Here is a 26,611-nt window from a genome sequence, read left to right on the forward strand (position 1 = left end):
GAAGGAACGTCCCCGGGCAGTGGGGCTATAGGGGCGCCGTCCCCGGGCAGTGGGGCTATAGGGGCGCCGTCCCCGGGCAGTGGGGCTATAGGGGCGCCGTCCCCGGGCAGTGGGGCTATAGGGGCGCCGTCCCCGGGCAGTGGGGCTATAGGGGCGCCGTCCCCGGGCAGTGGGGCTATAGGGGCGCCGTCCCCGGGCAGTGGGGCTATAGGGGCGCCGTCCCCGGGCAGTGGGGCTATAGGGGCGCCGTCCCCGGGCAGTGGGGCTATAGGGGCGCCGTCCCCGGGCAGTGGGGCTATAGGGGCGCCGTCCCCGGGCAGTGGGGCTATAGGGGCGCCGTCCCCGGGCAGTGGGGCTATAGGGGCGCCGTCCCCGGGCAGTGGGGCTATAGGGGCGCCGTCCCCGGGCAGTGGGGCTATAGGGGCGCCGTCCCCGGGCAGTGGGGCTATAGGGGCGCCGTCCCCGGGCAGTGGGGCTATAGGGGCGCCGTCCCCGGGCAGTGGGGCTATAGGGGCGCCGTCCCCGGGCAGTGGGGCTATAGGGGCGCCGTCCCCGGGCAGTGGGGCTATAGGGGCGCCGTCCCCGGGCAGTGGGGCTATAGGGGCGCCGTCCCCGGGCAGTGGGGCTATAGGGGCGCCGTCCCCGGGCAGTGGGGCTATAGGGGCGCCGTCCCCGGGCAGCGGGGCTATAGGGGCGCCGTCCCCGGGCAGCGGGGCTATAGGGGCGCCGTCCCCGGGCAGTGGGGCTATAGGGGCGCCGTCCCCGGGCAGTGGGGCTAAGGGCGCGGGCTAGGTATCAGCTTCAATTATGTTGGTGCCACCCACTCTACTAAGCACTAGTTGCGTCCACTCAAGATTCCAAGATGGCACCAGCTCCCTTTTGCTGCCTCTGACAAGCTATTAGGCACTAGCTGTGTCAACATAAAATGCAGCTAGAAGAGAGGGTGGCGCCAGCACAGGGGACGGATGCCATATTGGATTTTAAGTTTCGGGGCACACCTCAACACTGCTCTTTAAATAGAACCTGTCAGCAGCATTTTACTACGTAAAGTACAGATAGGGCCATACTCGCGCTGTCATACTGATTAAAATGATACCGGAGTTGAATAAATGCATTTTATATATTTTCCTTAATCGGTGTTTGAAGATTGCTTCTATCATATTTTCATGACTTAAGGCACGACTGGTAGAAGGGTCTTCAGCTCTATTCTGGCTCCTCTGCCACTTCTTTGTGTTCTTTCGTCATCCTTCTGTAAAGTTAACCTGTCAGGTGCAATATACACCCAGAACCACGAGCAGTTCTGGGTGCATATTGCTAATCCCTGCCTAACTGTCCCTGCATCTAGCAGCATAGATAAAGATATCTTTAGAAAAAGTATTTCTAAAGAATCTTTATAATATGCAAATGAGACCAGCGACTAGTCGCAAGGGCGTTAGTTCCCTTGGCTAGTCGGACCCTTAGCATGTAAGCACAACCCTGAGTGCGTGCTAACATGCTAATGAATGCGCACCATTAGAACATGGTTGCTCTCGCCTCTACTGCCATCTCTGGTTTTCAGCTCAGTGCGCACCATCAGATCGTCCTCGAACTTCCGATCATGCGCACTACACCAGTTTGAAGCCGGGACACGTACACCCGGCTTCATAGTACGCATGCCTGGAAGTCCAGGACTTCTGATCATGAGTGCTAAGCCGAAATCCAACGTCAGGCGCAGTGGCAGCAGAGAGCGGTGAGATTGACCATGCGTCAGACGCTGCACATTCATTAGCACGCCCGCGCTTACATGCTGCTAAGAGGGCTGACTAGCCAAGGGAAGTAACGTCCTTGCGACTAGTCCCTGGCCTCATTAGCACAAGATAAAAGATCTTTAGAAATACTTTTTCTAAAGATCTCTTTATCTATGCTACTAGATACAGGGACGGTTAGGTAGGGATTAGCAATATGCACGCAGAACTGCTCGTGGTTCGGGGTGCATATTGCACTTGACAGGTTCACTTTAAAATTTGTGATGGCACCGTCCTAGCTATTTGTTCGAGCATATTAATCTCTTGGCAGTCTTTAGCTGCTGCACACGTGCAGTACCACCCGCTCCATTTTCCTGAAGTCCACTCAAAGTGCATAAAGATTGCCAGCAGCTAGGACGGCATCAAAGTGAAATTTTAATCTGTGTCTTGACCTTGAGGAACTCATAAAATGATGTGGTGGGTCAGATTTAGCCAGCAGGCCTTGAGTTTGACACCCTGGAAATAACTACATAGGAACACATCATCTAGATCCTAAATGATACTTACACTATGTAGTCATTTCCTTTTCCACATGTTGATTTTCACAAGGCATAAAGATTGACAATGTTGATGCACTTGTGCCATGTTGTATAGGCCATCAGATACACTCCATAATCATTGTGGGTCCAACAACTAGCATGTCCACCGATCAGCTAGTACCGGGTGCCAAGGCCTTACACAGTGTATGAAGCCCAGACACCGCAGCTCTATACACAGCGTAGTGGCCGTTTTCTAATATTACAGCTATGCTATAACTGACGTGCATAGGTGATCATCAATGTCTCAGTTCCAGACAGACTCATTAGAACAGAATTTAGCCTAGAAAATACTCTGGTTTTGGCAATGAACCCAACTGTGCCAACAAGCTTTACATTATTCAGTGCTAGAATGCAAATATTTCCCAATATTAACACCTGTATGTATGCAGCTAAAATTAATGTACTGTACATACCACATTAATATCCGCGTGTATCAGCCTCAACTCTTCTACATGGGCCATCTTCTCCTGCAGTAGAAGGTCCATTTCTTGCTTATACTCTTTCAGGTGTCTCTCCTCAGACTCCAAAGACTCAAATTCTGCTTTAAGGCGAGCCTTTATCTTCTCCATCTGAAGAGTCTTGTTCCTAGAGAAATTAACATAGCAAATATCCTAAGAAACATCAAATCTTAAATTAAGGATAATAAGGATCAGTGGTAACACAGAGGGAGCTGTAGCCTTGGATGAACCTCTATACTGTGCGGACACCGGTAATTAGACTGCTTCACAGTGTGGACATGCACAATCCATGAAGCCCCCTCTAGCGTCTACTCGAAACAGCAGAATATGTGCTAGGAAATCATTTATTTGGGGATTTGTCTTTTTTTAACCTAATATTTAACCTTTGTAATTGGTGGGTGAGGGGGGCAAAATTAAAGTCTAATCAGAGAATCAAACAGTTGCTTTAAAATCTTTCAACAAAGGGATAGAAAGATAAAGATTCCAAAAGATGATTACTGGATAAGCCTAGGAATCTGTCAGCAGGTTTTTGCGACTTCATCTGAGCAGCATAATGCAGGAAAAGAGACCCCAATTCCAATGACTTATCACTTAGTTTACTGGGTGCGGCGGTTGTGACACAGAGTTCTTAGATGTAGCAGAGCTCAGAAAGTTAACCCCGCCCACATCACCACCTTCTATGTACATTGTATATTGACAGTAAGCTGCTAAATGAGTGCTAGGGGCATGGTCGGACAAGGGCTCGTGTATACTGTTGCCCTGGCAGTGGTAATCTCATAGTGATAAAACCTTTACTGTATGGAAAAAGAACACAACCTAACAAGAGACATCACTGAATTGAGTGTTTTAAGGCCCTTTTCACTCATCAGTTTTTTGCCATCAGTCACAATCTGTCGAATTTTGAAAAAAACTAATCCGGCGACTGATGCTTATGGATCCGTTTTTTTCTCATCAACTTGTATTAGCGACGGATTGCTACGGATGGCCTCACGTTTCATCAGTCGTTCCATGGATCCATCAAAAAATGTTGGTCCATCGGACGGAGACGATGACCACAGTAATGATTTTTGTGTACGTCGAAAAAACGGACAGCAACAGATCCGTTGCCATCCGTCGTTAGGTAGAATGGAAGCCTATGGGCGCAGGATCTGTCAAATGACGGAATCCGTCGAAAGATTCCATTTTTTTAACTGAGCATGCTCCAATTTATTGTTTAGCCCCCAGCTAGTCGGATCCGTCAAAAAACTGATCTGCCGCATCAGTTTAGCCACAATCTGTGACGGATCAGTCGCAAAAACGGATTGTGACTGATTGCAAAAAACTGATGTGTGAAAGGGGCCTTACCCTTACATCATGGTGTCCTCAGATTACATAGCAAAAACCTGCTGACAAATTCCCTTTAAGGCCTATTTCACACGTCAGTGAAAAACAGACGTTTTTCACTGATGTGTTAAAAATGCCTATGTCCCTCCGTGTGCCGTAATTCATGGCACAAGTGGGCTGTCCATGTGCAATCCGTGATACATTTTCGTGACTTCACATGGACATATACTCGCCTGTCCCCGCTCCTGCTGTCTGTGGTGCTGAACTCTTCAGCTCTGCTGTGTTTCTGCCCGCGCTGCAGCTACTTCCGGGTCGGCTGTGGCTGCATACATGAATATGCATGAGAATAAGCAGCCGGGCTGGAAGGAGTCAGCTGAGGCCGGAGACAAGCAGCGCTGGAGAAGGAGAGTTAAAATGCTTTTTATTTTCAATGTCCGTGTTTATATGGTACGTGTTTCACTGATCACACCATAGTGTGGTACGTGGGATATCAGTGATGCCAGAAAAAAACGGACATGTCTTCGTGCAGCAATCCTGAACATGTGTGTACGCCGCACCGAGACACGATCAGTGAAAAATCACTGATTTGTGAGCAGACTAATTGATTATAATGGGTCTGCGTATGTCCGTGATTCTGGTACAAATAAAAACTAGCACATGCGTACCAGAATCACTGACGTGTGAAACAGGCCTAACTGCACCCTCACACTCATTTTCCCCTCTCTTTACCCTCCCCTCTTTGATTGACAGTGCTGACTTTATTGAGCCAGAGAAGGGCAGTGATAAATGGAAAACAAGTAGGTGCAAAGGTGCAATGAAATGATTAGCCCCGCCATGATGCACAAGCACCTTTACTTGCTTTGTACATTAATTCTGTGCTGACAAACTATAAAGTGTGACTGCTCTTGCAAGTGACTTCTCATAAGTTGTCATGTACATGTCTACATTATGCTGATCTCAGATGGGGTACCAAAAACCTGGTGACAGATTCCCTTTTAATCTTCTAAAAAGTCACATTTGTCTGTACTTGAGACAATACAGAAGGTTCATATTACATGGGGAGTGAAAAAAGAAGAACTAGTCTGTCTGATGAGACCATTAACAAGCTTCAAAAGGAACCTGAAGACCCACCTCTTCCGACAAGCCTACAACCTGCTGTAACCCTCAGTCTGATATAGCGCCGCACAATCAGCTCTACCCTCACCTACCGTATCCTCACCTATCCCTTGTAGACTGAGCCCTCATGGGCAGGGACCTCTCTCCTCCTGTACCAGTCTGTGCCTTGCATTGTTCATGAATATTGTACTTGTCCCTATTATGTGCACCCCTTTCACATGTAAAGGGCCCTGGAATTAATGGCGCTATAATAATAATTGTGAGGTAAATCCGGAGATATGACGATAACTCATGATATTCAAGTATGTCAGGAAGCCCTCTCCTGGTGTCACCCCCCCTTTCCTTCACACAACTGGTTTAGCAACAAATTCCATGGCCATGTCCTGTGATATGGAAATTAGGTGGCTTTAGGACAATGGACACAGGATGACTCCCTGCCGTCACCCTGTAGTAGGAGCTGCTAGCTAGTTAGCAAGGCTATGGAAATAGCCAGACAGAACGACTCCAGTAAAAAATGGTTCATATCTCGCAAGCCATATTTCCAATAAATATGGCAACCATAAAAATGGTGTCTCTGCATGCGGACGATGCCGGCACACCCTTTTTATGGGAGCAGGACATTGGGAAATGCCCCAGGCATGATATCAGCCAATGGGGAACTGGCAGACAGGTCATGAGTCCCCTCGTTCTGTAGCTAAATTCATAACTGTCACAATGAGAGCATTGGCGTCCGCCTACGACGCTCCCAGGCAAAGTTATGGCCCATATTCCATGTTGGGATATTGTCCATAACTCAAGCCAGGGGTGGAGCAGTGCTCCCTGTGAGGTCACGAAGGTAGGAGGGGACCTGGATTTGGCCAGGTTGATAACCCTACTTCGGCCATTTTCCAGTGTTCTTCTGCTCGGGGGCCTGGTTGGGAAAGACCTGTGAGGGAGTTCCTGGAAACCTGGTCTACAGCGCCCCCCTGTGGCCAGACGCAACAAGGTAACTGCTGGAACTGTGTATGCCTGTTTGTAACCCATGCTTTGATTGTAACTGTACTCTGACATATGTATATTCTGTAGATTCCCTATTGTATATATTGTAGTTTCTAGTGTGCTTTAGGCTGATTAAATTATATAATTAATCTTGGGCTGTTCTGTTATCTCGATCTTGAATCCCACGTCTGTGTGTTCGGCTAATAGTTACCGTAAATCGGTTGGTGGCAGCGAATTGTGCCAAGGATTATTGTGGGGAGGCCAGTGAGATTCGGGGAGATTTTATATATTCCGCCCGCGGAGGTCGGGGGAATATATACCTTACTCTCACCGGGGACCCTTCAATAATCGGCATAAGTAGTATAGCGGCCTCCTTGCTTATTGTCGGGCAATTCCATAATTGGCCTGACTATAAGAGGGGCGCTAGAGAGCGCGTCACGTGCTCTGTCTGTCGGTCGGGAGGTATAAAGGAGGGGTGACCCCCACTTGTTACCCCCCGATTGTGACGTACTGGTAGCCAGCGCGGGGGATTTCTGAGTGACCCCCCCGGTGGTTTGTGACATATTGGTGGCATAGCGGTGGGATCGAGATAATAGTGTGTGTGAGTGTGAGACCCATACTCCCAGACACTAAAGACTGCCTGCAGCAGCTGTGGCTGCTGGGGTCTTCAGACTAGCTCAACACTAGAGTGTCAGAGTGCAGATACTGTAAGGTGTGTGGAGGCATCAGGTGTCAGTTCTGTGTCAGTGACCAAAAGTCTGCAAGAATGGCTGATGGCACCAGGAGCAGAGCTAGGCAACTGGCCAATGCTAAAGCAGGAGCCGAAGAGAGGGAGGACGGTGCTGTGGGCAGTAATGAGGAGGTTGCCCACGAGTCCTCCAGGAGCTCGACGCCAGAAAACCGTTCTGCAGAGGACAGCGCACAAGCTGGCAATTATGGACAAGATGAGGAGCAGCTCACCCAAGGGTCCTCAACGAGCCAGATGCCAGCCCTCCGCTCTGCAATGGACAGTGAATCACCAGGCTCCGCAGCGGGCCGCAGATCACCACGTGCCATTCCACCGAGCCTGGGAGGCTCGGATAGCCTTCTTCAAATGGCTATGGCCCTTCTCCAGGCTGGAGACCAGGAGGGCTACAAGGGACTCCTGGCAGAGCGCAGGGCAGAGCGGCAAGCAGCGCGTGAGGATGAGGCTGCGGAGCGGCAGGCAGCGCGTGAAGAGCGCCAGGCAGAGCGTGACTACCAGCTGCAGCTAGCTCAGCTCCGGCCCTCATCAGCCACACGTGACCTTCAAGACACCAAACTTCCAAAGGTCCGTGTTGAGGACTTCCCAGTGCTGGAGAAGGATGGAGACTTGGACTCTTTCTTGACTGCTTTTGAACGGACTTGCTTGCAGCACCATCTGAACAAGGACCAGTGGGCCAAATACCTGACCCCCCGTCTAAGGGGTAAGGCCCTGGATATCCTTGGGGACTGGCCTGCTGAGGCAGATCAGGGCTACGACACCATCAAGCGGGCCCTGATCCAACAGTACAACCTCACTCCGGAGTCCTACCGCAAGAAGTTCCGGACCCTGCAAAAGGGACCAAAGGACTCCTGGGCTGACCACCGGCGGGCACTTGCCCGAGCTGCCGACCACTGGACCCAAGGCCTGCAGCTTTCCACCGGACCGGAGATCCTGGACTTGTTCATCACGGAGCAACTCTTGTGGAACTGCCCTGAGGATCTCCGCCAGTTCATCCGAGACCAGAAGCCAAAGGGGTCCACGGCTACAGCTGCCCTTGCCGATGACTACACCAACAACCGGGCCCCTGAGGCCAGGAGAGCGGCCACCAGCAGCACCTGGAGAGGGGGTAAGATGAATTCTGCGACTGCCCCACCTGCCCCTAGACTGCAGGGGGTGTCCCCCTCAACTCCCCTCTCCAGGCCCGTGGCGGAACCAAGACGATGCCACCAGTGCAACCTACCTGGACACTTCAAGGCCATGTGCCCTCAGCGTCCCAAGGCCCCGGCTCCGTCCCCGTCCCAAGGGCCGCCCAAGGTGTATTGTGTGGGTGGGGGTGGTGGTAGGTCCCTGGACAGCTTCCAACCTGTCACCGTCGGCCGGTCTGTGACCATAGGACTGCGAGACAGCGCCTCGGAGGTGACTCTGGTGCGGCCTGAGATGGTGTCCCCCCAAGACTTGATCCCTGGAAAAACCCTCGCTGTCTCTGGGATTGGAGGCATTGACCCGGCGCTGCCTGTTGCTGGCATTTATGTGGACTGGGGCGCAGGGCGAGGGGTGAGGGAGGTGGGGGTAACTGATCGGATCCCCGCAAACGTGCTACTTGGGACAGATTTGGGGCAGATAACCTCCCAGTTTGGGCCCCAACCAAGGGCTGAACCTTCAGCCAGTACTGACATGCCTCCGGACAATGTTAATGTGTTATCTATGAATGATGTAAGGGAGGAGGGAGTGAACTCTGATATTTCTGCTTGCATAGACACCATAGACACACACTCAGCTGCAGCTGTGACAGGGGAGGGGGTCAGAGAAAGGTGTGACAATGCCTCTACAAGTAATCAGCCTGTGAGCTGGGATCTGTTGCCCTCTGAAGGGATAAGCAGAGAGCAGGGTGCTGCAGGGGGAGGACCAGTGTGTGGGGTGGGGGCTACCACAGCAAATGTGGGGTCCCCAGAGATTTCACAGCGGGGTTCTGTTGCTGCAGGAGGGGAACAGGCAGGTGAGATTGGGGCCGGTCCAGGAGCGGAAGTGCTCCCAGGTAAGATCTCGGTGCATGGTTCCCCCACAACCGGGGTGTCAGGAAGCCAGGTAGGTCTGCCTGAACCGGCGACTTGGTCAGGAACGGAGGAGGAGCAGGCACGACCCACGGTCGCAGCGGCTGTGGCCGCTGTCACCCGCAGTGGGAGTGCTGGAAGCCAAGGGGCCTCCCGGAGGTCCGATAGCTCTTCCCCTTCTGACCAAGTGGCAGCCGAGTCAGGTGGAGGCCAGGACACAGGTCCCGGGGTACTGACTGAAGATGTGACAGTCTCGTCGATTCTGGCCACATCTAGTCAGGGGTTTCAGGCAGCGTTAGAAGCTGACGACAGCCTGAAAGCTCTTAAGGAGCAGGCGGCACAGCCTCCCTCGGACTCGGACCCGGAGCGAGTGGTCTGGGACCAAGGACGGCTGTACCGGGCCACGGTCCAGCAGGGTTCACCGGAGGCGTGGCCCAGGGACCGACAGTTGGTGGTACCCTATCCGTTCCGGACGGAGTTGTTGCGGATCGCACATGAGATTCCGATGGCCGGACACCTAGGGATCGCTAAGACCAAGGCCAGGTTAAACCAGCATTTCTACTGGCCAAAAATGGGGGCCGATGTGGCTGCCTACTGCCGTTCGTGTGAAACCTGTCAGAGAGTGGGGAAGGCGGGGCCACGCCCCAAAGCCCCACTAGTATCTCTGCCAATCATCGATGAGCCTTTCAGGAGGGTGGCTGTGGATCTGGTCGGCCCGCTGGCCATCCCCAGCAGCTCCGGGAAACGCTTCCTACTGACGGTAGGGGACTATGCCACCCGGTACCCAGAAGCAGTGGCCTTGTCGTCCATTCGGGCTGACAAGGTGGCCACCGCATTGCTGGAGATTTTCTCCCGAGTGGGTTTTCCCCAGGAAATGCTCACTGACCGGGGGACCCAATTCATGTCCCAGCTGATGGAGGCCCTCTGTAAGCAAGTCCAGGTGCGACATCTGGTGGCCAGCCCGTACCATCCACAGACTAATGGCCTGTGCGAGCGGTTCAATGGCACCTTAAAGCAGATGCTTAAGATGTTGGTCGACTCCCATGGGCGTGACTGGGAGCGGTATCTCCCACACCTGTTATTTGCTTACCGGGAGGTTCCACAGGCCTCAACAGGATTCTCACCGTTTGAGCTCCTGTACGGGCGACGTGTGCGGGGCCCCCTGGCTCTGGTGAAAGAGGCTTGGGAAGGGGATTTGGCCACCCCTGGAGTGTCGGTTATCGAGTATGTCATGCGCTTCCGGGACAAAATGCAGGCCTTGACGCAACTGGTACACGACAATATGGCTCAAGCCCAGGCCGATCAGAAGCGTTGGTACGACCAGAACGCTTGTGAGAGGACCTACCAAGTGGGTCAAAAGGTGTGGGTACTGGTCCCCGTACCACAGGACAAGCTTCAGGCAGCCTGGGAAGGCCCATACCTCGTGTACCAGCAGCTCAACCCTGTGACGTACCTGGTCACCCTGGACCCTGCCCGTGGAAGGCGGAAGCCCTTCCATGTGAACATGATGAAGGCACATCATGAGCGGGAGGCATGTCCGCTCCCCGTGTGCAACCTGCCCGAGGAGGGAGAAGCGGAAACCCTCTTGGATATGCTAGCCCAGGTTAGGGCAGGCGGATCCATTGAGGATGTGGAGGTTGGCCACCAGCTCTTGGAGGACCAACGGTCCCAGCTGTGGGCCACCCTACACCCCTTCCGGGGGTTGTTTACCAACCAGCCCGGAAGGACTGACTTGGCTGTCCATCACGTGGACACTGGGGATCATCCCCCGATCCGGCGTTCAGCATATCGGGTCTCCCTGGAGGTGCAGCAACACATGCGCCAGGAGATTGACGAGATGCTGAAGCTGGGGGTGATCCAGGCATCCAACAGCGCTTGGGCCTCGCCTGTAGTCCTCGTCCCTAAGAAGGACCGAACCACTCGGTTCTGCGTGGACTACAGGGGGCTCAATGCGGTCACGGTCGCCGATGCGTACCCAATGCCACGCATCGATGACCTGCTCGATCAGTTGGCCGGGGCTCAGTACCTGACCATCATGGATCTGAGCCGGGGATATTGGCAGATCCCCCTGACTCGCAAGGCCAGGGAACACTCTGCCTTTATTACCCCATTTGGACTGTACGAGTCCACGGTGATGCCATTCGGGATGAGGAATGCCCCTGCCACTTTCCAGCGGATGGTCAACACCCTGCTCAAGGGACTTGAAGGGTACGCGGCCGCGTACCTAGATGACATTGCCGTCTTCAGTCCCACCTGGGAGGACCACCTAGAGCATCTAGCACAGGTGCTCAGGCGGATCCACCGGGCAGGTTTGACCATCAAGCCGGGAAAGTGTCAGCTGGCCATGAGCGAGGTCCAGTACCTCGGTCACCGGGTAGGCGGGAGAACACTGAAGCCCGAGCCTGAGAAAGTGGAGGCCATCGCATCCTGGCCCACCCCCAGGACCAAGAAGCAGGTGATGTCCTTCTTGGGGACCGCTGGGTACTATAGGAGGTTTGTTCCATGCTATAGTAGCCTGGCAAAGCCCTTGACGGACCTCACCAAGAAGAAGCTGCCCTCTGCAGTCGATTGGACAATGGACTGCGAGACAGCCTTCCGGGCCCTAAAGGACGCCCTGTCCAGCCCGCCCGTGCTACAGGCAGCCGACTTCACGCGGCCGTTTGTAGTACAGACCGACGCCAGTGACTTCGGCCTCGGTGCGGTGCTCAGCCAGGTGGACTCTGCGAGCCAAGAGCACCCAGTCTTGTACCTGAGCAGGAAGCTGTTACCAAGGGAAGTTGCCTATTCCACGATGGAGAAGGAGTGCCTGGCCATAGTGTGGGCGTCTGCAACCCTATCTATACGGGCGCCACTTCATCGTGGAGACGGACCACAATCCCCTCAGCTGGTTGCACACCGTCTCTGGGACGAATGGGCGATTGTTGCGATGGAGCCTTGCGCTCCAGCAATACAACTTCACCATTCGCCACAAAAGGGGCCGTGACCACGGTAACGCAGACGGGCTGTCCCGACAAGGAGAGGTCGCGGACGGGCGCACGGGGGAACACCGGAGTGTGCTGCCCCCTAGCGCCCTCAAAAGGGGGGAGGTGTGAGGTAAATCCGGAGATATGACGATAACTCATGATATTCAAGTATGTCAGGAAGCCCTCTCCTGGTGTCACCCCCCCTTTCCTTCACACAACTGGTTTAGCAACGAATTCCATGGCCATGTCCTGTGATATGGAAATTAGGTGGCTTTAGGACAATGGACACAGGATGACTCCCTGCCGTCACCCTGTAGTAGGAGCTGCTAGCTAGTTAGCAAGGCTATGGAAATAGCCAGACAGAACGACTCCAGTAAAAAATGGTTCATATCTCGCAAGCCATATTTCCGATAAATATGGCAACCATAAAAATGGTGTCTCTGCATGCGGACGATGCCGGCACACCCTTTTTATGGGAGCAGGACATTGGGAAATGCCCCAGGCATGATATCAGCCAATGGGGAACTGGCAGACAGGTCATGAGTCCCCTCGTTCTGTAGCTAAATTCATAACTGTCACAATGAGAGCATTGGCGTCCGCCTACGACGCTCCCAGGCAAAGTTATGGCCCATATTCCATGTTGGGATATTGTCCATAACTCAAGCCAGGGGTGGAGCAGTGCTCCCTGTGAGGTCACGAAGGTAGGAGGGGACCTGGATTTGGCCAGGTTGATAACCCTACTTCGGCCATTTTCCAGTGTTCTTCTGCTCGGGGGCCTGGTTGGGAAAGACCTGTGAGGGAGTTCCTGGAAACCTGGTCTACAGCGCCCCCCTGTGGCCAGACGCAACAAGGTAACTGCTGGAACTGTGTATGCCTGTTTGTAACCCATGCTTTGATTGTAACTGTACTCTGACATATGTATATTCTGTAGATTCCCTATTGTATATATTGTAGTTTCTAGTGTGCTTTAGGCTGATTAAATTATATAATTAATCTTGGGCTGTTCTGTTATCTCGATCTTGAATCCCACGTCTGTGTGTTCGGCTAATAGTTACCGTAAATCGGTTGGTGGCAGCGAATTGTGCCAAGGATTATTGTGGGGAGGCCAGTGAGATTCGGGGAGATTTTATATATTCCGCCCGCGGAGGTCGGGGGAATATATACCTTACTCTCACCGGGGACCCTTCAATAATCGGCATAAGTAGTATAGCGGCCTCCTTGCTTATTGTCGGGCAATTCCATAATTGGCCTGACTATAAGAGGGGCGCTAGAGAGCGCGTCACGTGCTCTGTCTGTCGGTCGGGAGGTATAAAGGAGGGGTGACCCCCACTTGTTACCCCCCGATTGTGACGTACTGGTAGCCAGCGCGGGGGATTTCTGAGTGACCCCCCCGGTGGTTTGTGACAATAATAAATAATAATTTTGATATAATGTCTTTTTAGTCTCATTTATATTGCAATTTTACATATGCACATTCCTACTACACTAATTAAAGCAGTAAATGATGGTGAAACATAGCAGTGGAATCAATATGTAATGGATTTTACCACTGTGATGTGAATTTCAACTATTTTGCACTTGTTCATCTGCCATTTACACATAAGGGATAGTGTAGACTAAGCGCAGTTTGCGCCACCACCAGCAGATGTCAGCATACTGCTAGCACATTGCGGCATTTAGCAGGATCGGAGCCATCTCTGAACTTGGCCATTCCACCACTCCTGTATATTTTTCTCCTTACGCCATGTAGCCAAATGACTGGTGCAATACATACCTGCTTCAACACTGAGGTCAACGATTGTGTGCAGCGGTAGAAAGCATATGACAATTGCATGTAATGGACTTATTAGATAACTATAATGTGTTTCTTATCTTGTGGGATATACCATTATTTCTGATCATCCCTTAATACCCATTAAATAATCTGTTACTGTAAACACGGCTTAAAGAGAATCTGTCAGAAGGGTTTTGGTTCCTCATCTTAGAGCAGCATGATGTAGGCAAAGAGGCCCTGAGTTCAATGATGTATCACTTAGATTTGTGGCTGCAGCCGTTCTGACACAATGAAAGATTTTACATTTTGTATGTAGCAGTGCTGGGAGAGCTGCCCCTGCCCACACTAGGCTACCAGTGTACATTTCCATAGACAGAAGCTGCTAATCACAGAAGGGGGGTGGAGTTCGACTACGATTCACGCGCCACTGAGACCCACTAATGATAAACATAAAAGGCTTAAGCTAACAAAAAAAAAAAAAAAGACGACTGAAAACAGAGACTTCAGCCCTGCATTTGTTAGCACTTGCAGCATGCTGTCTTCCGATTACATTGCAGAAATCTGCTGACAAAATCCCTTTAATTAAGGACCTGTCACGCACACAAAAATTGAATGTCTAGTAATAATCCCTGAGCTCTACGGATTCTGCCACATTTTTTCTATTATGCACTGCATCGCTCCATTGCGGAGATGTTGACATTTGCGGCTTTTGGAGCACACAATGTGAAATCTCTGCTTGGTGTCCAACTGGGTGTTTCTTCAGAGACTTCTCTGCAGGTGTGTGACGTCACTCCTCCTGGTGAACTGCCATTCACAACTCAGTAGCCAATGTAACAGCAGAGAAGAATGAAGAAACGCAAGGTTGGACTGCAATCAGACATTTCACATATTGTGCTCCAAAATAAACAAATATAAATATCTATGCAATGGAGAAAAATCAATCTTTTCCAGCAATTGACGGGTCCTGTTTAATGGGCACTTTCAGAAATAGATCTACAAGATCACTAATTCCTGAGATACTGTCAATTGGTCCAAGCCACAACTAAATTGCAATATATAGGACATGCTGGCATTAAAATTCCTGTTTGTACGTTTTGGCTTTTTTTATTTTTTTTATTTTAAAAAGAGTTGTCCATACCATACACTCGCCTAACATCTTTGCTGCACCCCTCAGTATTCTGTACGTGTCCCCAGATAGTGTCGCGGCTCCTTCTCTGGCATGAAAGGTGTGGAGGTGAGGCAGAGCGGAGAGAGCATCAAGGGAGTGTTTGCTCAGACACATCATGATTGCTGCAGTTAATCAGGAATACAGGTAACTTAATACAGACACGGTAATGAATACAGAGGAGCAGCCACCAACTGGTAGGTATGTGTTATTTTTCATTTTTCCTTTATTTTACCGTCATCCTGGGTTCTTTAGCACATTCATGAAATATGAGGCCATAGAAGAATGTACTCTGTGTAAGGCCGGCATCACACGGGACGATATATTGTGCGATCGCACGATTGATCGCACTTGCCCCCGTCGTTTGTGCGTCACAGGCAAGTAGTTGCCCGTGGCGCATAAAGTCATTAACCCCCTGTCACACGTACTTACCTCCCGCACGACCTCTCTGTGGGCGGCAAACATCCTCTTCCTGACGGGGGAGGGACATTCGGCGTCACAGCAACGTCACACAGCCGCCGGCCAATAGAACCGGAGGGGCGGAGATGAGCGGGACGTAACATCCTGCCCACCTCCTTCTTTCCGCATTGCCGGCGGGACGCAGGTAAGCTCTGTTCGTCGTTCCCGGGGTGTTACATGTAGCGATGTGTGCTGCCACGGGAACGATGAACAACCGGCGCAGAGAAGGAGGACCGACATTTTGAAAATGACAGACGTGTCAACGAGCAACGATAAGGTGAGTATTTTTGCTCGTTAACAGTCATTCGGAGGTGTCACACGGTACAACATCTCTAACGATGCCGAATGTGCGTCACGAATTCCGTGACCCCGCCGACATATCGGACGATATATAGTACTATGTGACGCCGGCATAAGGCTAAGCTCACAAGACCTTAAAAAAATTGCTTCATTTTGAGCTAGAAAAAAATGGCCATTTTTTCCTTCTATGTGGTCATCTGTAGGCGTAGTGAATAAAATATACAAGACTAAAACCAGTTTCATATATTAAGAATTGCAATGTGTCCATGAAAATTGGATGGCATATGGTTGATAGATCTGGTATTTGAATTTATTTTCCCCCCATAGACTTTAATGGGCACCTCTCATCTTGGATATGGACGAGATTAGTGCATGTTGCAATTTTTTTTACTTGCGGGCTTTCCCGATCAAGTTGAATGAGAAGTGGAAAATCTGCAGCTAAAAAACCTACATGTGTTTTTAGCGCATTTCCGCAGTGGTGACAATTAAAAACCTTGTAATCCACATGTATCTTTATTAATGATAGGCGTATCCGGATCTGCGCAGTTTCAAAAGTATCCGGATGCCGGACCCATGCCTGGAATTCTCAGGGAATTCCGGCTAAAGATCTGGGTCCAACACTCTGGTAATACAAAAAAAATAAAAGAAAAATAAAAGAAAACAAAAATAAAGCAAGCGGCACTTCATACTTACTCGGTAAATATAGCTCCTATCCCCCATCCCTTCTACCATCATTTTTAGTCACCAGATTCTGGTCCCCATAGACTTAAATGGGGAGAGGCGTCCGGCCTGATATTCAAGCAGAAACGGTTTTTGTTTGTTTTTTCTTTTGTTTTTTTTGTTTTTTAAATCCAGTTAGGTCCGCTGATCCCAGTAATCTGCGAGTCTGCCCATCACTAATCTTTTTAAATAACACTAATAATGCTAGGTGTATCCACAAACAGGACATTTCCAGTTTTGCTTAACCCCTTAACGACTGCGGGCAGTAATCTTACGTCCTAGCAGTCATTGTGATAATCTTCCCCGAGTGCTGCCGGCAGCCAGGGAAGATCGGCGCACATCTCAGCTAATTTCTACAGCTGACGTGTGCCCGCTAGGCACGAGCGGAATCGCTATCTGCCTGTGCCTTTTAACCTCTTAAATGGCACTGTTAATATATGACAGCGCCATTATAATAGTGATCGCGCTGTAACTTTACTTACAAGGCCTCCACCGGAAGTCACGTGACGTGATTACGTGGATCCGGTGGCTGTCATGGAAGCACAGGGTGATGTGATGACTCCTGTGCTGACATGACTAAGGTCCTGTAAACAGCCGAGTACTGGCTGTTACAACAGATGATCATTTCTCTCGGTCTGAGCGATGCTGCTCTGATCTGTAGAAATGAGTGAGCGATTAGACTGATGATCATTATAGTCCCCTAGGGGTACTAGTAAAATTTAAAAAAAAGGGAAAAAAAAAAAAAAAAAAAAAAGTTTAAAAAAAGTTTTGAAAAAAAAATTCAGATCATCCCCCCATTGAAAATGAAAGGGTTAAAAAAATAAAAAATATACACATTTGGTATCAACGCGTTCAGAAATGCCCGATCAAAATATTAAATCAATTAATCTGATCAGTAATAGGCATAGCAGCAAAAAAAATTCCAAACACCAAAATTATGTTTTTTAATCGCCACAAAGTTTGCGCAAAAAGAAATGAGGCGATCAAAACGCATCATCTGCGCAAAAACAGTACAGTTAAAAACATCAGGTCGATATGCAAAAAATAAGCCGTCACTGAGCCATAGATCCCGAAAAATGATAACGCTACGAGTCGTGGAAAATGGCGAAAAAGTACACTACTTTTTACGGAGAAACTTCTGGATTTTGTTTTAACCCCTTTGATAAAAGTAAACCTATTCATGTTTGGTGTCTATGAACTTGCACTGACCCGAGGCATTGCAGAGACACATCAGTTTTACCATATAGTGAACAATGTGAATAAAATCTCAAAAACAATAGTGCAATCACACTTTTTTTGCAATTTTTCCTCATTTGAAATTTTTTTGCCGTTTTCCAGTACACTATATGGTAAAACTCATGGTTTCATTGAAAAGTACAACTCGTCCCGCAAAAAAAACGAGCCCTCACCTGACCAAATTGGCTGAAAAATAAAAATTAAAAAAAAAAGTTACGTCTCTCGGAAGAAGAATTGCAAAAAAAAGTCAAAGCGCAAAATCAGTTGGTCGTGAAAGGGTTAAAATATGAAATATCAAAAAGGCCATATTCCCTCATAAACGTAAATGTTGCCTTATTTTTGCTGCGTTTTGGGCAGCAAAATCTGCTGCATTTACATGTCTAGTCAAGGTGATGCGATTACATGAAAACTCCTGTCCACTGTGCATCTAAAGTCGTTGAATTGTGCTGTCTTTGGATACTCTATAGGCTTTTATGGAAAGCCAGAAAAAACGCATGTAAAAGGAACGCAATTGCGTACTTAAGTGGTGAATCAAAGCTTTGTATAGAAGAAAAAGAAAGAAAGAAGAAAAAGAAAGAAAGGAGAACAAGAAAGAAAGAAAAAGAAAGATGAAAAAGAAAGATGAAAAAGAAAGAAAGAAGAAAAAGAAAGAAAGAAAGGCGTAAAGAAAGAAAGGAGAAAAAGAAAGAAAGAAGAAAAAGAAAGAAAGAGAAAGAAAGAAGAAAAAGAAAGAAAGAAGAAAAAGAAAGAAAGGCGTAAAAGAAAGAAAGAAAGGAGAAAAAGAAAGAAAGAAGAAAAAGAAAGAAAGAGAAAGAAAGAAGAAAAAGTCAGAAAGAAAGGCGAAAAAGAAGGAAAAAAAGAAGGAAAAAAAAAAAAGAAGAAGAGTGTAAAGTCAGAGAAAATTGTAGTGGTGTATTTTGGAAACAACACCAGCAGAAACATACAGAAAATTAATAAAAAAAAAAACAAAAAAAAAAACACAAATAGGCTAAATTAGCTCATTGGTGCAGAAAATTGGCAGCTTAAGACAACAAGAAAATGTGTTGGCCAAGGAATTCTGTAATTGACTTATAATTTCAGGAGAATTTAGGGGAAACCATTACTAAAGCTCAGTCACCACAAGTCTTGTTCTAGTCCCATGCAGATATGTCACCAGATGTAGGCTGCTTTAAACAGTCTATAGCTTGGATCGGATTCACAGACGGTGGACCGATGTAGACCGCCGCCTGTAGAGCGCTGACGTACTAGAAGAGAAGCCGTGTTTGAAGTTGCCTGCAGCCCTGTATGTTATTTTAAGATCTTTCGACAGCTACAAGGAACCAATAGACTCAATGACCTATTTTACATCCCTTCAAAATATCTGGAAATTGTACAATCCATTATTATTTTACTCTGTTGTGAATGTTCAAAGAAACGCAAGAGTTTTTGATTAGAAACTCTTTAGCCCCAATTCTTCCAGACTGGTGTTTCATTTGCCAGTCTCAATGAAGGGTTCGCTAGAGTAAGATGTGTCAAAATCAGTGTGCACACCCTTCTTATTGTGTTTGTCCCACAAATAAAGTACATTTTGATCAATAGATCTTGCAATAATAATAAGATCCATATTTGGATGTGTTAAAAAATGTTTCTATGCTGAGATAATCTTGTAAATTCACCCCTGGTAAATGATTTTGTGTGTGCGACTATGCAGAGCTGCTCCAGTTCACAGTCGGCACATAGCACAGTTCCTGGCCATGGTAGTAACAATCAGTCACTTATGATAAGTGAGTATACAGATGGCACAGGGGTGGCTCACAACTGCTACTTTCTGAGAACACATTTCCCTGTTTGTTTTATAACAGGAGTGAGTGTTTCTACTGCGTCTCCAGCCTTCTGAGCATAACATAAATCAAGTAAGTGACGTAGGAGCTCCTGTGGCTGCTGAGCTTGATTTATGATGCCCTCACAGGATTAGTGACGTGGCAGAAACACTTGCTCCTGTGATAAAACAGGCAGGGAAATGTATTACTTCAGAAAGAAGGAGCTCCATGGCACTGCTGTTTTGTCTGTATAGTCACTTATGATAAGTCACTTATGTTTCCCCTCTGGCAAAGATCTGTTGTATGTGCTGACCGTGAACTGGCGCAGCCCTGCATGGTCAGGCACGGCCATTACACAGTACATAGCTAGGGGACTATTTATAAAACCATCTCGGCATAGGAAGATTTTTAACGCATCCAATTGTGGAACTTATTATTCCAAGACGTATTAATTAAAATGTACATTGTTTATGGAACAAACCATTTAATAAATTTAGTGCATCTATCAGCTGCCGTGCGCCATTGCAAGACATGTTGTAGACTGGACTACATTTCTGACTTACTTTACAGAACTTTTTGGCTTAAATTATAAGGAATTTGTCAGCCACGTTTACTTTTGGGTAAAATATTTACATCTGTTGCTCATGGAGTGCACTATGTGAAATCTCTGTTTGCAGTCCAACTGGGCACTTCATCAGTCTTCTCTGGGAGTGTGGTTTTCACCCCTTTTGCAGCAGACGCTGCCAATCAGATCTCAACGTCATCTGAGTGCTAGACTATAGCAGTTGTCCTCAACCTTTCTTACCCTAAGGTCTCACTCATGCAAATGTATAACTGAGATGAGTGTTATCCGATGTTTTATCGAATAGCACTCAGCCCAATGTGATACAACAGGGCAGTGCAGATCTGCATTTCTCTCTCATGCGGGTTCGACAAAAAAAAAATTGCAGCTTGCTGCAAGTGTCTCCGCAAATTCAATAATGCTTACCCAGTCAAGTCTGTGGGTGCATGTGTGAAACATCGGACTAGGATAACATCCAATTTACGTGGACACAGACAATTGAGAAGATGGAAAAATTAAGTTCTCCATGCAAGAGAATCGGAGCACAGTAAATTGACCCTCGGCTCATACTCTGGTCAGAGCGAGTGTTATTACCATAATTACCGGTAATCCAATTCTCTGGGAAGAGACAATGATCAGTCATGTGACCGAAGCCTAAAAGCATTATTCAGCTCAGAAATGTGGTTATGAGCAACATACAGAGGCCTCCGGGTAGTGACAAAGTTCCCCCACTCTCACCGAGAGGTTGTACCCAGAGACACTGATTATCAGGATAAGAATAGACAATCCTTCCTCCCAGAAATCACTTGAGACCTTGTGCCACCTTGCTTTAGGCCACTTTCACATTGCGTTTTTACCTACGTTCACTGCTCCCTACCCTCCCACAAAATGGGTTTCGGACGCATACCCCAACGGAGCCATTGACTATAATGGAGCAGACCTACGTTCACTGGTCCCGTCGGGCCATCCGTCCGAACCACCCCTCCTCCTCGCGCAAAACCCATTTCGGATGCATACGCCGACAAGTTATTGACTATAATGAAGCAGACTGAGTCAGCGCGTGCTTTGTCTTGCACCATTTTCGGGCATATACGTTTTCTGCAGGCGGACATCCGAACGTAGCTTCCATCTGATCTATTATAGTCAATGGCCCCATCGGCGTATACATCCGAAATTCGTTTTGCGGAAGGGGGGGAGGAGACTTTGGACGGATGGCCCAACGTGACCAGTGAACATAGGTAAAAACGCGCAATGTGAAAGTGGCCTTATAGACAGTATACTCCAGATGTTCCCACCTTAGCCAGCGTGCCCACGATCGGGGTTCGGTGTTTTGAACGCGTGTTTTTACTGTGTTGTACAATACAAGCACAGTGGATGGGATTTCTAGAAATCCCGTGCCCACTGTGCTGGTTTTTCACGCAGTGTAAACTGATTTGTGGTGCGGTGTCTCAAGCCCCAGCACGTCAATTTATTGTTGTGGAGCTGCAATCGTTCTCGGCAGGGAGAACACAGCAAAAATCTGCAGCGGCCCAAACCCTCATCGTGAGCATGGGCAGCTGTGGTCTCCTGCAGACAGCACTCGCGGCCCGTAGGAGAGGACATGCTGCATCCAGGAGGTAGCATGTCCGGATCGTGGGCACAGGCAGCTGTGGTCTCTCAGCCCTGCAGGAGAGGACATGCTGCATCTAGGACGCAGCATGTCCGGATTGTGGGCACATACCCTTACTCCCATTCAGTATTCTTTCATCAAGCACGCCCACTACACTGTGGTATCCAGCTTCCAGAATTGCTCTAATTGGTGCTACCGTCCTATCTCTAAATCCCCATGGCCACTGTATGTGCATCCAGATCTGGATTTCTGTATGGGGCTACTCAAGAGTCACCATCTGGAGAGTAACTCTACATAACTGATTTCTAGACCTGGTGCTAATGCACCATGGTGGCACACAGCTGAGAGCCACACATCATGTGCCAGTGATGGGATTGGTAACATCTGGGACGGAGGGGTGAAAGCTTACGCCCCCAGAGAAGACTTGGAAAAACTGATTGGACTGCAAAGCTGAGATTTCACATATTGCAAATCCCAAAGTAACAGATGTTAATATCTCTACAATAGAGTGACAGAGTGCAAAAATGGAAAAATCAGGGATTTATACAAGGCATTTAACTCAATTTTTTGACACCGGTCTCCTTTAGGTCAAAAATGTCTCACACCTGAGATCTCCACCGATTAGCCATTTTCAACTCTGGTAGTGACCTGATATAAAAACAGTAAAAGGTAAAATGCGTGGCCCTGTGTGGCAGACATTTGCAGACTAACAGGTCTTAAATACCTGGAAAAACCCTTTAAAAGGAATTCTAATCATGGCCATTTCTGGTATTTCCATGGGATGTCTTTTCTGATAGATGCAATTCCCACCTAATTAAAGAATCCGGCTTGTGCCATTGTAAAGCTGGTGTCACACACAGCGACAACGACAACGACGTCGCTGCTACATCACCATTTTCTGTGACGTTGCAGCGACGTCCCGTCGCTGTCGCTGTGTGTGACATCCAGCAACGACCTGGCCCCTGCTGTGAGGTCGCCGGTCATTGCTGAATGTCCAGCTTCATTTTTTGGTCGTCACTCTCCCGCTGTGACACACACATCACTGTGTGTGACAGCGAGAGAGCGACGAAATGAAGCGAGCAGGGAGCCGGCGTCTGGCAGCTGCAGTAAGCTGTAACCAGGGTAAACATCGGGTAACCAAGGGAAGGCCTTTCCCTGGTTACCCGATATTTACCTTCGTTACCAGCCTCCGCTCTTGCTGCCAGACGCCGGCTCCTGCTCTGTGCACATGTAGCTGCAGCACACATCGGGTTAATTAACCCGATGTATACTGTAGCAAGGAGAGCAAGGAGCCAGCGCTAAGCAGTGCGCGCGGCTCCCTGCTCTCTGCACTGTGACATGTAGCTGCAGCACACATCGGGTTAATTAACCCGATGTGTACTGTACCTAGGAGAGCAAGGAGCCAGCGCTAAGCGCGGTTCCCTGCTCTCTGAACATGTAGCACAGCGACGTTATGATCGCTGCTGCGTCGCTGTGTTTGACAGCTAAGCAGCGATCATAACAGCGACTTACAAGGTCGCTGTTACGTCACCGAAAATGGTGACGTAACAGCGACGTCGTTGTCGCTGTCGCTTAGTGTGAACCCAGCTTAAATGACAGGGTGCAGGTCTCTCCATTCACTTGTATGGTAATTCTGAATAAAAGGCAGAGGGCACTTGCTCAACAGTTTTCATAAAAAGAAATGAAAGAAGATAATCATGCGAGCGCTACCACTTCTCCATTAGCAAAATGGGGCCCTGTTCTTCAGAAAGGTGGGAAACACATTTATCAAAAAGGTAGCTCACCAATAGTGTGTGCCATTTTATAACCAATCCTAAACCAAAAAAAAAGTCCAAAATACAGACAGACACATTCATTCTGGACTTACTAGTGTCATATACAGGTAGTTTCATATGCAGAATACAGACTGCCACAAGCAGTGGCTTATATTCTGTGACCAGATTCTTAGTGGAGACTTTGATTTTGCAGCATCACAGGACGCGATTCTGGTAGGGGCGTCCTGCTACCCGACGAAGAACTGCAGCAATTACATGTTAAGATTTTCCACCATTAGCATAATCTGGCTGGAAAAATCATGTTATATAGGGATTGCCATGCAAAATTGTTTTCCAGGGAAGCAGTTTAGCCACATATTGCAAATAGTTGGACATAACGTACTGTAATAGTATATAGAAAAGACATATATACAGTTAGGTCCAGAAATATTTGGACAGTGACACAATTTTGGCGAGTTGGGCTCTGCATGCCACCACATTGGATTTGAAATGAAACCTCTACAACAGAATTCAAGTGCAGATTGTAACGTTTAATTTGAAGGTTTGAACAAAAATATCTGATAGAAATTGTAGGAATTGTACACATTTCTTTACAAACACTCCACATTTTAGGAGGTCAAAAGTAATTGGACAAATAAACCAAACCCAAAAAAAAAATTTTTTATTTTCAATATTTTGTTGCGAATCCTTTGGAGGCAATCACTGCCTTAAGTCTGGAACCCATGGACATCACCAAACGCTGGGTTTCCTTCTTCTTAATGCTTTGCCAGGCCTTTACAGCCGCAGCCTTCAGGTCTTGCTTTTTTGTGGGTCTTTCCGTTTTAAGTCTGGATTTGAGCAAGTGAAATGCATGCTCAATTGGGTTAAGATCTGGTGATTGACTTGGCCATTGCAGAATGTTCCACTTTTTTGCACTCATGAACTCCTGGGTAGCTTTGGCTGTATGCTTGGAGTCATTGTCCATCTGTACTATGAAGCGCCGTCCGATCAACTTTGCGGCATTTGGCTGAATCTGGGCTGAAAGTATATCCCGGTACACTTCAGAATTCATCCGGCTACTCTTGTCTGCTGTTATGTCATCAATAAACACAAGTGACCCAGTGCCATTGAAAGCCATGCATGCCCATGCCATCACGTTGCCTCCACCATGTTTTACAGAGGATGTGGTGTGCCTTGGATCATGTGCCGTTCCCTTTCTTCTCCAAACTTTTTTCTTCCCATCATTCTGGTACAGGTTGATCTTTGTCTCATCTGTCCATAGAATACTTTTCCAGAACTGAGCTGGCTTCATGAGGTGTTTTTCAGCAAATTTAACTCTGGCCTGTCTATTTTTGGAATTGATGAATGGTTTGCATCTAGATATGAACCCTTTGTATTTACTTTCATGGAGTCTTCTCTTTACTGTTGACTTAGAGACAGATACACCTACTTCACTGAGAGTGTTCTGGACTTCAGTTGATGTTGTGAACGGGTTCTTCTTCACCAAAGAAAGTATGCGGCGATCATCCACCACTGTTGTCATCCGTGGACGCCCAGGCCTTTTTGAGTTCCCAAGCTCACCAGTCAATTCCTTTTTTCTCAGAATGTACCCGACTGTTGATTTTGCTACTCCAAGCATGTCTGCTATCTCTCTGATGGATTTTTTCTTTTTTTTCAGCCCCAGGATGTTCTGCTTCACCTCAATTGAGAGTTCCTTAGACCGCATGTTGTCTGGTCACAGCAACAGCTTCCAAATGCAAAACCACACACCTGTAATCAACCCCAGACCTTTTAACTACTTCATTGATTACAGGTTAACGAGGGAGACGCCTTCAGAGTTAATTGCAGCCCTTAGAGTCCCTTGTCCAATTACTTTTGGTCCCTTGAAAAAGAGGAGGCTATGCATTACAGAGCTATGATTCCTAAACCCTTTCTCCGATTTGGATGTGAAAACTCTCATATTGCAGCTGGGAGTGTGCACTTTCAGCCCATATTATATATATATATATATATATATATATATATATATATATATATATATATATATATATATATAATTGTATTAATTGTATTTCTGAACATGTTTTTGTAAACAGCTAAAATAACAAAACTTGTGTCACTGTCCAAATATTTCTGGACCTAACTGTGTGTGTATGTATATATATATATATATATATATATATATATATATAGATATATATACATACATACATATATATATATACATACATACATACATACACACACACACACACATATACACAGATATACATATATACAGTACAGACCAAAAGTTTGGACACACCTCATTTAAAGAGTTTTCTTTACTTTCAGGACTCTGAAAATTGTAGATTCACATTGAAGGCATCAAAACTATGAATTAAAACATGTGAAATGAAATACTTAAAAAAAAAAAAGTGTGAGACAACTGAAAATATGTCTTATATTCTAGGTTCTTCAAAGTAGCCACTTTTTGCTTTCATTACTGCTTTGCACACTCTTGGCATTCTCTTGATGAGCTTCAAGGAGGTAGTCACCAGAAATGTTTCTTCTAACAGTCTTGAAGGAGTTCCCAGAGATGCTTAGCACTTGTTGGCCCTTTTGCCTTCACTCTGCGGTCCAGCTCACCCCAAAACATCTCGATTGGGTTCAGGTCTGGTGACTGTGGAGACCAGGTCATCTGGCGTAGCACTCCATCACTCTCCTTCTTAGTCAAATAGCCCTTACACAGCCTGGAGGTGTGTTTGGGGTCAATGTCCTGTTGAAAAATAAATGATGGTCCAACTAAACGCAAAGCGGATGGAATAGCACACCGCTGCAAGATGCTGTGGTAGCCATGCTGGTTCTGTATGCCTTCAATTTTGAATAAATCCCCAACAGTGTCACCAGCAAAGCACCCCCACACCATCACACCTCCTCCTCCATGCTTCACGGTGGGAACCAGGCATGTAGAGTCCATCCGTTCACCTTTTCTACAAAGACACGGTGGTTGGATCCAAAGATCTCAAATTTGAACTCATCAGACCAAAGCACAGATTTCCACTGGGCTAATGTCCATTCCTTGTCTTCTTTAGCCCAAACAAGTCTCTTCTGCTTGTTGCCTGTCCTTAGCAGTGGTTTCCTAGCAGCTATTTTACCATAAAGGCCTGCTGCACAAAGTCTCCTTTTAACAGTTGTTCTAGAGATGAGAAGGTGTGTCCAAACTTTTGGTCTGTACTGTATATATTTTTTTATTTTATTTTTTTACATTTTTTTTTTAATTAAAATAAATAACGATAAGGAAAGACTAAAATAAGT

The 26,611-nt window shown here is 47.7% G+C and overlaps 1 protein-coding gene across 1 annotated transcript in view; it reads right to left on the bottom strand.

Moving 5' to 3' along the window:
* Positions 1–26,611, bottom strand: part of ZC4H2 (zinc finger C4H2-type containing) — a 64,486-nt gene that overhangs the window by 29,618 nt on the left and 8,257 nt on the right. The window contains exon 2 of the mRNA XM_075323893.1: positions 2,737–2,908. Coding sequence (XP_075180008.1) covers positions 2,737–2,908 — 172 coding nt within the window. The remainder of the gene's footprint in view (positions 1–2,736; positions 2,909–26,611) is intronic.

The sequence above is a fragment of the Anomaloglossus baeobatrachus genome, chromosome 9 (genome assembly GCF_048569485.1).
Source record: "Anomaloglossus baeobatrachus isolate aAnoBae1 chromosome 9, aAnoBae1.hap1, whole genome shotgun sequence".
Taxonomy (NCBI): Eukaryota; Metazoa; Chordata; class Amphibia; order Anura; family Aromobatidae; genus Anomaloglossus; species Anomaloglossus baeobatrachus.